A 13,610-nucleotide genomic window follows, 5' to 3' on the forward strand; every position below is an offset into this window, starting at 1 on the left:
CTGAAGGCTGCCAAATGCTGGCAGGGTCCTCCAGTGGGGGGGAGTCTAGCTGAAGGGCCACCACCCTACGAACAAATGCTCGGGAGAATCCCAAGGTAAAAGTAAGGGTTGGTGGCGAGGACTGTAAAGCCCTAGTAGATACTGGAGCCACATTTTCTATGATCCCTGTGTAAGCCCCTCCTCACGAAGACTGGAAATAACATACTGGAACATGCCTTTGTAGTTTCATCTGCATACCTGGTTGCCCTCATGGAGCGGGACTTGTTAACAAAACTGCAAGCTAAAATCTTCTTCAGTGATAATCAGATTGTAGTACAGCTGCCAGCAATGCAGGGCTCAAATTATCAAATGGCCTTTCAAGCAATCAAGATTGTGTCAGAGGCCAAAGAGACTGAGATTTTAGAGAATGTTGATCCATGTGTGTGGGCAGACAGAACCCCTGCCCAAGCAAATGCATGACACCAGTTAAAATCTTCTTTAAAAAGGGAGAGCCCTGTGTGCGTGAGGCAGTATCCTCTGAAAAAAGCCACCTGTGCAGGCTTGAAGCCGCTCATTGAAAAGTTCAAAAATTATGGTTAGCTAATAAAGGGATCGTCCCCCTTTAACACCCCAATTTTAGGTGCACCCGAGGCAAATAGCACCTCCTTCAGGTTAGACCAAGACCTGAGAACAGTGGCTGATTGCCCTTTGTGCCTCAAAAATGATTCAAAGATGTTTGAGCCCCCAGCTCAAATGAGAAGTCGCCCATGTGCTTACTATCCTTTTCAGAGATTTCAAATTGACTTTTCAGAGTTGCCCCAGACTCATGGCTATCGGTACCTGCTAGTAATGATAAAAGCAATTGACTGCACCGCTCAGACAGTAGCCAAGATCCTGTTAAAAAGTAATCCCTAAGCTCTTGTTACCTAAAGAGAGTGAATCAAATCAGGGGCCCCATTTTGTTGGACAAGTGACGCAAGTAGTGGCCCAGGCATAACAAACTAACTAGAAGCTACACCCCCCTTGGAAACCTCAATCTACAAGTCAAGTTGAGAAGATGAACCGCACCTTAAAGACAATGCTCATTAGAATTTGTTGAAAGATTAAGTTGAAAGGCCACAGGCCTTGCCAATCACCTTGACTCGAGTATGGTGCGCCCCCAAGGGAAGTATTAAATTGACACCTTTTAAACGTTCCATAAGTGCCCACCTCGAATATTACCTATGGCTGATAGCTTAAATGTGAATTTAAAAGTAAAAGTTTTAAGATTCAAGGTTATGTTACTGCTTTGCAGTCTGTTTTGTTTTCACAGGTTTGCGACACCGCACCAATCCTGGCCTTTAGATGCTCCAGTGCATAATCTCAATCCCAGCGATTGGGTGCTAATCCAGTCCTAGAAAGATGAACCACCTACCAAGAAGCAGAAGGGTCTGTTTCAGATCCTACTTACCACTCCCATTGCTATGAAAGTCGCCAAAGAAAAGAAGTGGATTCATCACACTGAATAAAGGCATCACCTGCACCAGAGAGGGTCACACCGGAAGCTGACCCACCTGAAGGTCACCGTTGGAATAATGAACCCCTGAAAGGACTCAAGTAGCTCTACAGAAAGAGGGTGCTCTCGTCTCAAGGGTTCCTGATGAACGGAACAATACTGAGTTCCAAAAGTTCAAAAAAAAAAGTGTTTTTGTTGTCAGCATTCTAGTAGCTAGAACAAAGGCGTCCCAGGCCTCACTTGCTGTTTAGAGAAAACCGTCAATGCCACAGCAATAATAGTTTGCACCTTTAAGTGCGTAGTCCACCGCTGGACCAAAGAGAGTATAAATTTGAGAAAAGCCTTTTGAGGGGGGAATTGTAGTAAAAATGTAACCTAAAAGCCATTGTATGTGTCTTAAGCAGCACATAGTACTGTAAGAGCTGCGCATGCCTGGAATGAGCAGACAGTAACCCTAAGATAAGGTTGCTAAGCAAACCGCTGGCAACCAATCAAAAGTAACACGCTGGCTGAGGAATGCAAGCTAAGTGATAAAACTGTAGCGCGGAGGTTGCCCAGGGTCGACTCTGCTTTGAGCGTGAGCTCCTTTGTCGAACTGTTTGCAAACAATAAAATCGAGTTGGACCCAGCCTGAAGTTGACTCTCCTCTTTGGGGCAAATTGGACTAGCCTCCAGGGGGCGAAACTAGCATTTTGTGCAACAGTATCACACATAAGATTACCTAAATGCAAAATGCTGTTACACTGGCTGAGCTGTTTTAATCAAAGAGTGAAACTGTTAAGGATTTAAGTTGCTGAGCATTTAAGGTAATTTTCATACCAGTACTACCTTTTGCCACCATGAAAGAAACACAGCAATGAAATCTTATGCTCATTGTTGAAAATGCATTAGATTGGACCATATTACTCCCTTCCCTTACTCAGTGCTCCATAAAATTGTTGCACCTTCAACAGGAATAAGGAATGAGGCATTCAGAGCCTGGGACAAAATAACAGCATTGTGTAAAAACACCTTTTGAAATAGTTCATGTAGAAATGAGGGCTACTTATTAGAATAACTAGTTTACTGGTGGAACAACAATAAAAATCTATCTTCTAGATAAGGCCATAGAGTTCTTGAAAATTAACACAAATCTCTACCAGGCCTTAATTATACAGTGGCTCCTCCTATTAAATTATATTAACACACAACACACACACACACACAATCAAAACATAAGAGATCATGTTTACAAACATGCAAAGTGTGTGTGTGTGTGTGTGTGTGTACACACACACACACACACACACACGTGAGGCATGGTTGTTTTGAGTTATTGTTTTCTATGTCAGATCTATGCATTAATTCAAACAATAAAATCAGTCGTTTAAAAATAATCAGAAAACGAAATGTTGGAGTAATTATATATGTTCAACATTCCAATAACACATAATGCTTTTAAGGTATCAGTGATTTATTAAAGACAGGACATTGTGAGTCTGATTTATTTCTAAGAAATAGTGATTTATATGCACACTAACACTAATATTTGCAAGCCTCTTTTGCAGCAACTTAAATTATGTTCCTGCAGTATAATACAGCAAATTGTGAGAAACAGGTTTGCCACTTAAAAAGTAGTTAGCTGGCATCAGTTTTGCTCCTTTCACATAGAAACATCCAAGTTCACCCTCTTCTGAGTAAATAAAATGTTTTCCCAAGATAAAAAAGAGGGTGTTGTTGTTTGGTCTGATAGGTTGTAATCCTATCACACTTACTGAAGAGTAAGGCCTTCTGAACCTAGTGGGACTTCTCGGAACATCAGATGAATGCTGCTAGAACAGAATCAGGTACACCTTGTCTAGCAGCATGTTTACAGAAGTAGACAGCCAGATGCTTCTGGGAAATCCATAAGCAGGAAATGAAGACAACAGCCTTACCCTGTTGTAAGCTTCAGAACACATCCTCTATGCCAGCGTTTCCAACCTGGTGCCCTCCAAATGGACTACAGCTCTGAGCATTCCTGACTATTGGATATAATGGCTGAGGCTAATGGGAGCTGAAGCTCAAAACATAATAATAGTGCCCCCTCTCATTTTGCTGTTAAACGGGAGGCCATTTTGGTGATTTTCTGGTTGGGGTGCCATGATTGGGGGGGGGGCAATTTGCCAGAGCCCATCAAAGTTCTGTCAGGCTGGCAGCCACTATTTTAGATTTCCCAGAACGTGGCTCGGAATGAGGCATTCTGGGCAATCTAAAATGGCAATTGCTAACTTGACAGAGCTTCAAAGAGCTTTGATAAGTTACTCCCCCCCCCCCAAATCATGCCACCAACCATGAAATGTTAAATTAGTGAGGAAGTTCCACCCAATCTTTCAGTGCTGAACTCCACCCCAAATTCACACTGAATACTTGGTCTTTCTAACATTTGGCCCAACGTTACTTTAACTTTACTTCTAGCTGTTGATAAGACCTCTCTTCCATAAATTTGTCTACACCCATTTTAATGCCATTTAAGCCAATGAATTCTGTAATTGTCTGCCATGTACAAAATTATTTTCTTCTATCTAAATCTGTTGCCTATCTAAATCATTGGATGACTAGTAAAATAAGAAAGGGAAAAAACGTTTCTCTATCCATTTTTTCCATAATATCCACAATTCTATACACTTCTGTGGATAAATATTTGCGTAAACATGTATGGGATTGGGCTGCAAGTAAATAAGTGAAATAATTGATCAGCTTTATCTAAAACTGGTCCAAATTTTTCAGCATAGCTCCCCCCCCCATGCACGCAAACTAATACAAACAAAAAGAACATACATGGAGAGAGTGTCAAGAGTGTTGGAAGAAAGAGAAGGAGAAAAACAAAGCAATGGGGGGCACCCAAAAGCCATTGCACACATGTAACATGTACCCCAAAGCCACTGCTGCAACTTGTCAAGGTATAAGCCCCCTTCAGGGACTAAACATATTAAGAATTTATCCAGCCCCTAAGAAATTTGCCAAATTTATAGCCTCCTCATTCCTAAATAGCGGCATTTTCCTAAAAGGAGAATGAAGGGCTTGCGCCATCAATTCAACTCGATATAACTGAAATAACCACCATCACAACCGCATGACTTTGGAAAATATACCAGAATTCGTACCTAGACAATTAAAACAATTTATTGAAATGAAAACAGATTTGTCTTTTAAAAAACCATAATATCAGAACAACCTCTTTTACCTCCTCCCTTTTCAACAGATGCACATAGAGCCTCTAGCCTTGAGCACTGAATAACTCTGCAAACAACAGGTCTAATTTTAGCCCTGTTACATCATGCACTAAATTTAGAATGCTTCTAGTGAAGTATGGTAACTGTTCATTAGTGGTGTATAATAAATAATCTTATTATTGCTCCTTACATAGTACTCAAAAAATGTATGTGGTGTCTGTGTGTGTGTATGTGTGTGCGCACGCACGCACACACACACGCACGCACAGACACACACATACGCTATGATGAGTGATAAAAAGGGATGTCAATCATTATGGGTCATAAACAACATCTAGGTCTCAAACTGTAGAAGGGCCTTTGTAAGCGCAGAACTCTGGCATACGAGAAATGTAACCCTACTGGCTACCTTCACCCAAAAGATACTCTTTGGTAAAATATTCTAAAGTTCACCACACATGCCCTTAACCTAAATTGCAGCAGTCCTCACATTTGCAGAAGCTTCATCAAAATGAAAACCAACAGCCTGGTAAAACTGTATCTCTCTTGTGCTCTCTCCCATCAAAATGAGGAACTCTTGTTTGTTACACTAGTCCTTGAAGTGTAATTTTATTAAGAGGTTATGATGACTCTCAGCAGAATAGTTCTGGCTCCATCCATTAGAGGGCAGTATCCTACCATTTCATCATTTGCAACATATATATATATTTCAAAGGTATGTGCTTATTCTTCCTCACTGCAACTTTAACACTTTTTTCAAGGCATTCTCAGTAAGATATTTCTAGAACAGCATTAACAACATTGACCTGCATCTACTGGTAGTAATTTAGGTGCATTTTATCCTGGTGGAAATGATACAGGTATTAATAATACTACTTATTTCAAGGTAAACAGCAGCTCCAAACACAATTTAGCATAATATTATGAATAGCTAAATAGAGGCTTCTGTAAAGATAAAGTGGGACCACTGCCCCTTTTATTAACTTACCATATTGATGGTGCTTCAGTCCCACTGATCTCTAAGAAATCATAGCCTTCCTCTAGTTGGAAATCCGTAAAAATCAGAGCAATAGTATCTCCCGGTTCAGCTAGAATGGTCCATGTGCAATCAGCATTATTATCATATTCTGAAGGAAAGTGAGGACTTGAAATAATTCCACTTGTCCCACGGAGAGTTCCTCCACAAGCACCTTCAGCTGATTTTAGGGGTAAAAGGGGGGGGGGTAAAAGTATTGGTCACATTAATGAAAATTCTTCAACCATTTTAGCAGTAATTTAGCAGCACCAGAAAAGGGACAGTATTCAAACCAAAAGACATTCAAAGTATACAAAGTAGTGGGTAAACATTTAAGAATACATTCCTGTGCATATTTAGACAGAAAAAAGTCCTACAACTCCCACCATTCCCCAGTCAGCTATGCTGTAGGACATTTTTCTGTCTAAACATGAATAGGATTATGCCTTAATTTGTTTTTTGTGTTCATTGTATCCTTGACCTGATTTGTGTCTACTCCCCTAGGTTCACTTTTTTTTTAAATAAATATAAAATGCCTTGCTGGCTTGGACAATTTTAGAGGGAGATTAAGATGACCCTGTCAATGACTGTAAGGCAGGAGAGCTCGATGTAACTACCATGTTCAGAGGTAGCGTACCTCTGAATGCCAGTTGCTAGACAATTAAAAAAAATAAAAATGGCAGTGCTGCTACCTTCATGTCCTGCTTGTGGGCTTCCCAGAAGCATCTGCTAGCAACTATTGTAAACAAGATGTTAGACTTAATAGACTGCTAGTGTGATCCTGCAGGTCTGATCTAAGTGGATTTAATTATGTGTTTTACAAAACAGATAGCAAACTAAATACTCTTTTAGTGCTGCCAATGGTAATATGGACACACCTACAATAATTTCTCCCCCTTTGTTCATTCCCTTATGTCTTCTACTTTAACTAAGGCTGTGCACCACTTCGGCTCTAGGCCCAAGTCGAAGCAGGCTGCTTCGGGTCACTTCGAGCCCCTTCTGAGGTGAAGTGGAGGGGGCACGAAGCAACCCGGACCGGCAGGTCAGGTGCTCTCTGAAGCACCTCGATGTGCTTTGGAGCTTTGGTACCCCCGGCCTAGACACACCGGCACCTCCAGGTCCTTACCTGAGAGCTGCCCATCACCGTTGCCACCACCTCCATCATTGCCTCTGTTGCCACCGCTGTTACTGTCATTACCGCCACCAGCTCCTGAGGCCTGGACGTGCGCTGGCTCTTATTGCAGGGAGTCGCCATTTTTAAAATGGCGACTCCCTGCAATAAGAGCCAATGCACAACCAGGCCTCAGGAGCTGGCAGTGGTGATTATGGTGGCGGTGGAAGTGGCGGTGGTGGCGACAGAGAAGGAGGAGGAGGCAGTGGAGGAGGAGGAGGTGGCAGCGATGGAGGAGGAGGAGGAAGTGGCAGCAAGGTAAGGAGCTGGGGGTTTGCACGGGATATTGGGGGGGGGCGAAGCCGGATTTGGCCATCCGAATCCCACTTCGGTTTCAGGACCAAGGTGGGTCAGGACTCAGGAGCCCCCCAAATCAGCCCGAGCTGAATCAGGCGCACCTCCAAAGCCACAATGCAGCTTCCAAGTTGGATTGGAGGTCCCTCACAGCCCTAACTTTAACCAAGTTTTTAAAAGCATAATACAGATAGGGATAGACAAATCTGTCAATTTTATTTGTTCCTACATTTACATTTTATTTTTTAAGTCTCAAGTTTGTTCTCTCCCATATATGACAAAAATCTGCAATTCTTTTGGTAAGTTCTTATAAAAAACAACAACAGTCAAACAAAATTCTCACCCATCCCTAATTATGAATATGCACATCACCAACATTCAGTAAGAGAAACATTCCCCCCTACACACAATCCTTTTCTGATATACCTAGCACTTTTCCATTTTTGCATACCACTCCCCTGTAAATTAAAAGCTGCATTTCTGCCTGGTTGTATTTGATTTGATTAGGTTCATTCATCTATTTATTTGGGGATAGTTGTACTTCCTCTCCACTTTATATCTCAAAGGAGACACTCAAGGCGACTTACATCAATTCAGCAAAACAGCTGAAATTCCAATTAAGGGGTGTGTGTGTGTGTGTTAGTTATAATAATATTAAAATAAGAGACCGGGGGGGGGGGGGGAATACAGTTTACAGAAGCATAAAACATCACAGAAATATTAGCAATCCAGAAGTTTGAAAGTCTGCTGAAATAAAAAGTTCTTCATGATACAGTGAAAAATTATTGGGGGGGGGGAATTACACTTCCCTAGGAAAGGAAGTTCTACAGTCTAGATATAACCACTGAAAAGGCTCTCTCCCATGTCCCAGCCAGATGTACCTGTTTTGCCAGGATGCAGAGCAGAGCTTCCCCAGGAGATCTGAACAAACAGGCAGGCTCATATGGGAAAAGCAATAACAAAACTATTAGCCCCCCACAACAACAATATCTATCTATCTATCTATCTATCTATCTATCTATCTATCTATCTATCTATCTATCAATCACAACAGGAGATAGGCCAGTAGGTATGGTGAACATGGTACAATGGACATGTCTCTCGAATGATCCTGTATGGCACTACCAAGTTAAGAAAAAAAGTGCTAAGGATAGCAATGGAAGTACAGTACTGTGTTGACACAAACAACTTGTATCTAGTGGCAATATGTAAGGCAGTCCTGGGGATGAATGATGATGGATTTTAAGATGGAAGGTATGAGAAGAATATGAAGGGGGTTTCATTTCCCCAGCAAATTCAGCAGATACTGAGAAAAGTACATAAAACCATGTAAGAAATTACCAAAACCATCACTTGAAGTGTGAACCAGCTGTAGAAATGCAAGTATTGGTGAAATTTCTCTTGATAATACTAGGTAGTATTTTTCAGATTTTCTCCGAGAAGCACCATACCTCTCTAACAGGCTCCACCAGCAGTGTGGCCAAAAATGGGGCTGTCTGGGGGCATGCCAGCAGTCAGCAGGCAAGGATCTATAGAATCCTGGGTTCCCATGTTTCCCTGCCATGCCCCCCAAACAGAACCCAAAACTACTCTAGCCCAAAAGCTGTTACAGTTGATTCCCTTCCATTGGAGGAAATGTGTTGGGGGGGAAACAGTCATCACCCCCAAACTTCATCTTGGTTGGTGCAAGCTGGCAGGACTTAGGAAACAGCAGTAGCTCTGCCATGGAATTCTCCAACACCAACACTGATAGGATTACTCTGTTAGGTATCTTTAAGCTTCCTTGCTTGACCATGGCTTAGCGTGGTGTTTGAACTGGGCTACAGGACATCATATTTCCTACTATTCAGGTACTGAACTATATGATTTTATTTAAAATATTCATAAACTTATTTCTTTAGCATTCAAACAGTTGTGATAACAAAGTAGCAAAATTATTTGTCTCCTGAAAATAGTATTATTCCCCCCAAAAGTTTTGAGCCTTAGCTCAATGGTTGGGCACATGCTTTGCATGCGGACAATGCCTGGTCTGAATGCCTGGCATTAAAAATATTTGGTAGCAGGTAGGAATGGGTGAGACATTAACTCTGTTGAGCTTTTAAAACGGATTTATCTAATCCACACTTCCCAGAACTGAACATTGAAATGGGCACAATTTGCGGTCAGAAATCTGTACATTTCCAGGCTTGTGATGCATACTGCAAAAGGAAAAAGTATGTTCAACAATATGGGCATATTTGAAAAATTTGCAAAAACAGCTGCATACATTTCTAAAATGTGCACCACACCACTATGCTTTTGTCAATGGAGGCATCCGGCCATTAATGCATCCATTTGAAAAAATATGTACAGAACTTTTGCCGGAAACAAAAACCAAACCAAAAAACAATCCATATGGAGCCAGCATGGAATGGATTGGGATGTGGGAAAAGGAAGAAGTCCATAGAAATGGAATGGACAGATCCATCCATTCCTAGTAGCAGGTGATGGAAGAGATATCTGCCTGAGACTCCGGAGAGCTTGGCAATCTGAGTAGACTTATGGGGCAAGATGAACCAATAGTTGATTGTGTAAGGCAGCTTATTGTGCAAGGCAGTGTAAGGCAGCTTCTTATGTGCATATATATCTCAACATATATTGAGAAAGCAGGAAATCTACATTTGTGTACAGATTTATAGGAAGGCATTGTAAAGTTTCCCCAGTTTATATTTTTGGATTAAAGCTCAGCATTTTATGATTGGTCTCCCATTACCTATTTAGTCATATACAGAATTTCCAGTTGTGTCATAGCACCAAACTATGCCATGCAACATAAAATATTTCGCATAAATAGAATGGCGGAATTATCAATATGTATAAGGCATAAAATTTTATTGAAAGCTTTAAGGGAACAATAATTATATTGGCACTTGGTATTAAAACATATGTAATTACCAAAAAAAAATTATCTCCGCTGTTCAGTGGTATGAAAAATTAAAAACTCATTAGGTTGCCTACAAAGCTGGTTGCATGACTGAAAACTAAGACACGGAAATAGTGATGAACACTGTTTTTGCATTCATGGAAACAAAGAATGACAGAGGTCCTTTCATTGCTATTCATTTTATTATTTGAACCTACACTGATCATCATTGTCCTTGTATGTTATACATACATATACGAAACTTGACAAGGTCCCTGGCTCAAAGAACCTATCAGCTAATGAAGATGTGTACAGTACAAAACAATTAAGGGATTAGATTTGAGCACCAGGGAGAAGCACTGTAGGTAGCCTGTGATCAAAGGCATGACAAAGGAATCAATTCTTGAAGGCACAGTTTGAAGGAAGAAACGATGGCTTGTCTTGTATAGTCAGAATGCAGATCCTACCTAGAGATAGCCTCAAGAAAATCTGGGGAAAGATGATTAAGGCAGAAGGACTAACTGCAGACAGGTATTCTAATGCTGTGATCCTATAGCAAACTTATACCAACTTGTTGTTGTTGTTCAGTCGTTCAGTCGTGTCCGACTCTTCGTGACCCCATGGACCATAGCACGCCAGGCCTTCCTGTCCTGCGCTCTCTCCTGGAGCGTGCTCAAGTTCATATTCATTGCATCGGTGATGCTATCTAGCCATCTCATCCTCTGCCGTCCCCTTCTCCTTTTGCCTTCAGTCTTTCCCAGCATCAGGGTCTTTTCCAGAGGAGTAAGTCCCATTGAACTAAATGGCACTTACTTCTAAGAAGACTTCTATAAGCTTGCCCAATAAAGGATGTTGAGTCTCAAAACTGCTGCAGTTCAGCCCTCTGTCTTACCTGAAAAGTCACTCTCAAGCATAACAGACTTCCTTTTGCCAAGTCCTGTTTAGTCTCCACCACACTCACCAGTCCAGAAATGTCAAAGCTGGAGCAACTCAAGGCTCCTTTTTCATATAAATGTGTTTGCCTCACAAAAATGAATTGTTTTGGTATTGAACTGGTATGGAACTGCTTCGATTACAGACGAAGCCATTTCTCCCTGCTGTATTTCCCATTGGCTGGTTCGCATGTCATGCCAACCATGGCCTTAACAGGACATGTGCTGATGTGCTTCCTATCCCCCTTGTGTGCTCACATGCACCTCCCCTCCCCGTTTTGGACTCTATGATCCAATGAGCGGCTTCTTCTTTAGAGCAACCCATAGCTTGCCATTACATCCAAACTAGCAATACATGGTTTGTGCGCTTAGCCCTACACACCAGGATTGCTCTTCCAGTTTGCAATGCTGGAAGGCAACAACAAATTTGCCATTTGAACATGAACATTTGCCAGTTCAGCTGTAATGGCAAACTATGGCTTACACTAAAAAAGAAGTAACTCATTGACTCAGTGGCTGCAAGGGAGAGAGGGAGGGGGATGGAGAAAACCATGTAAGTCCAAGGTTCATTCAGATAGTGTCAAGCCATGGAGTTATATCTGAACCAAACCATTGTGTTTGCGGACTTCAGTACCAATTCAGACTTCATTTCAAGGTTTGAGCTGAAGTGTCATGAGTACATGGATGATACTCAGCTTTACCTCTCATTTCCATCTACACATCCCAGGGAGGCTGTGGAAATCTTGAGCCAGTGTCTGGAGGCTGTTTCAGGTTGAATGAGGGTAGGGATGTCATGAGAGTCCATGGATCCTCACACTTTCCCAACTCAGCATGCATCAAGTGGGGGAAGCACAGGGATCCCCACTTGTCTGGAGCCACCATTTTGCAAAATTATGGGTGTAAAAGTCTAACTCCTGTAATTTTGCATAAATGGGGATATTCACAGCTGCCATTTTATGCACATGAAAACTTATTTAAATAGTGGAGCCACCACTGTTATGCAAAATGGCAGCTCGCAGGATTATTTATTATTTTATTTATTTTAAACATTTGTATCCCACCCAATTATCTTTAAGATCTCAAGGCGGCATACAAATAAAATCAATGTAAACAGTATGAAAACAATAAATAATTTAAACAGCTAAAAAAATATTAAACCATTGAACAAGCTAATACCAATTAAATTCTAAAATGATAAAACAGTTAAAACAGTGTGCAACTTTAGGGAATGCAGGTATCCCTCAAAGGCTTTGGTAAAAAGCCATGTTTTAACTTGGTGCTGAAATGAAAGCAATGTATGCATCAATCAGACCTTCAAGGGGAGGGCATTCCACAACCGGGGTGCCACAACAGAGAAGGCCTTCTCCCATGTCCCACCATAGTGTATGCTCGCACTGGTGGGATGCAAAGGAGGGCCCCTCCAACAGATCTCAGTCCTTGGGAAAGCATATATAGGGAGAAGTGTTCCCTCAAATATCGAGGTCCCAAGTTGCTTAAGACTTTAAATGTCATCACCAGAACCTTGAATTCCAACCGGAAGCATATTCCTTTATGCAATTCCTTGCCAGCCAGTGCAATTCCTTTAAAACTGGTGTTATATGATCTTTATGAGATGTTCCAGTCAGCACTCTAGCTACTGGATTTTGCACTAGCTGCAACTTCCAAGTTGTTTTCAAGGGCAGCCCCACATAAAGTGCATTGCAGTAGTCTAATTGGGAACTTACCAGCCCATGTACTAATGTGGCTAGGTGATCCCTGTCCAGGAAAGGCTGCAGCTGGTGAATCAGCCGAAGCTGGTCCCAAGTACTCCAAGGCACAGAGTCCACCTGTGGCTCCAGTGACAGAAATGGATCTCGGAGTATTCCCAAACTACGCACCTGCACCTTCAAGGGGAGTGCAACCCCATCCAGGACAGGTCGCTTACCCAATTCCTGGACTCGGGAACCACCAATCCACAGAGCTTCTGTCTTGTCAGGATTTAGCCTCAGTTTATTGGCCCTCATCCAGCCCATTATAGCCTCCAGGTCCAGCACCTTCACCGCCTCAGCTGACTCCAACAACAAGGAGAAATAGAGCTGAGTATCATCAGCATACTGGTGACACCCCACCCCAAAACTCCTAATGACCTCACCCAACAGCTTCATCTAGATGTTGGACAGCATGGGGAATGGAATAGAACCATGTGGCACCCCACAGCTTAATAGCCATGGTAGAACAGGAATCCCCCAATACCACTCTCTGGAATCAGCCCTGCAGGTAGGAGCAGAACCACTGTAGCACAGTGCCCCCAACTCCCATCCTGCAGAGCTGATCCAGTAAGATACCATGAACAGTGGTATCAAAAGCCACTGAGAGATCCAGGAAAATCAACAGGGTAGCACTCCCCCTGTCTTCCCCCAGGAGTAGGTCATCCATCGGAGCAACCAAGGACATTTCAGTGCCATACCCTGGCCTGAAACCAGACTGAAATGGGTCCAGATGATTAGTTTCCTTCAAGAGTGTCTGAAGCTGCCCAGTCACCACACGCTCAAGCACCATGCCCCAAAAGGGGACATTAGCAATGGGGTGAGAGTTCTCACATGCCTCTGGGTCCAGGGAGGTCCTCTTCAGGAGAGGGTGCACTATAGC

At 42.3% G+C, this 13,610-nt stretch overlaps 1 protein-coding gene across 1 annotated transcript in view; it reads right to left on the reverse strand.

Moving 5' to 3' along the window:
* CSMD1 (CUB and Sushi multiple domains 1) overlaps positions 1–13,610 on the reverse strand; it is a 1,446,416-nt gene that overhangs the window by 891,826 nt on the left and 540,980 nt on the right. The window contains exon 5 of the mRNA XM_084811779.1: positions 5,657–5,864. Within this exon, the coding sequence (XP_084667905.1) occupies positions 5,657–5,864 (208 nt within the window). The remainder of the gene's footprint in view (positions 1–5,656; positions 5,865–13,610) is intronic.

This window comes from Heloderma suspectum, chromosome 1 (genome assembly GCF_057233095.1).
Source record: "Heloderma suspectum isolate Gila_16-S chromosome 1, 16-S_ref, whole genome shotgun sequence".
Taxonomy (NCBI): domain Eukaryota; kingdom Metazoa; phylum Chordata; class Lepidosauria; order Squamata; family Helodermatidae; genus Heloderma; species Heloderma suspectum.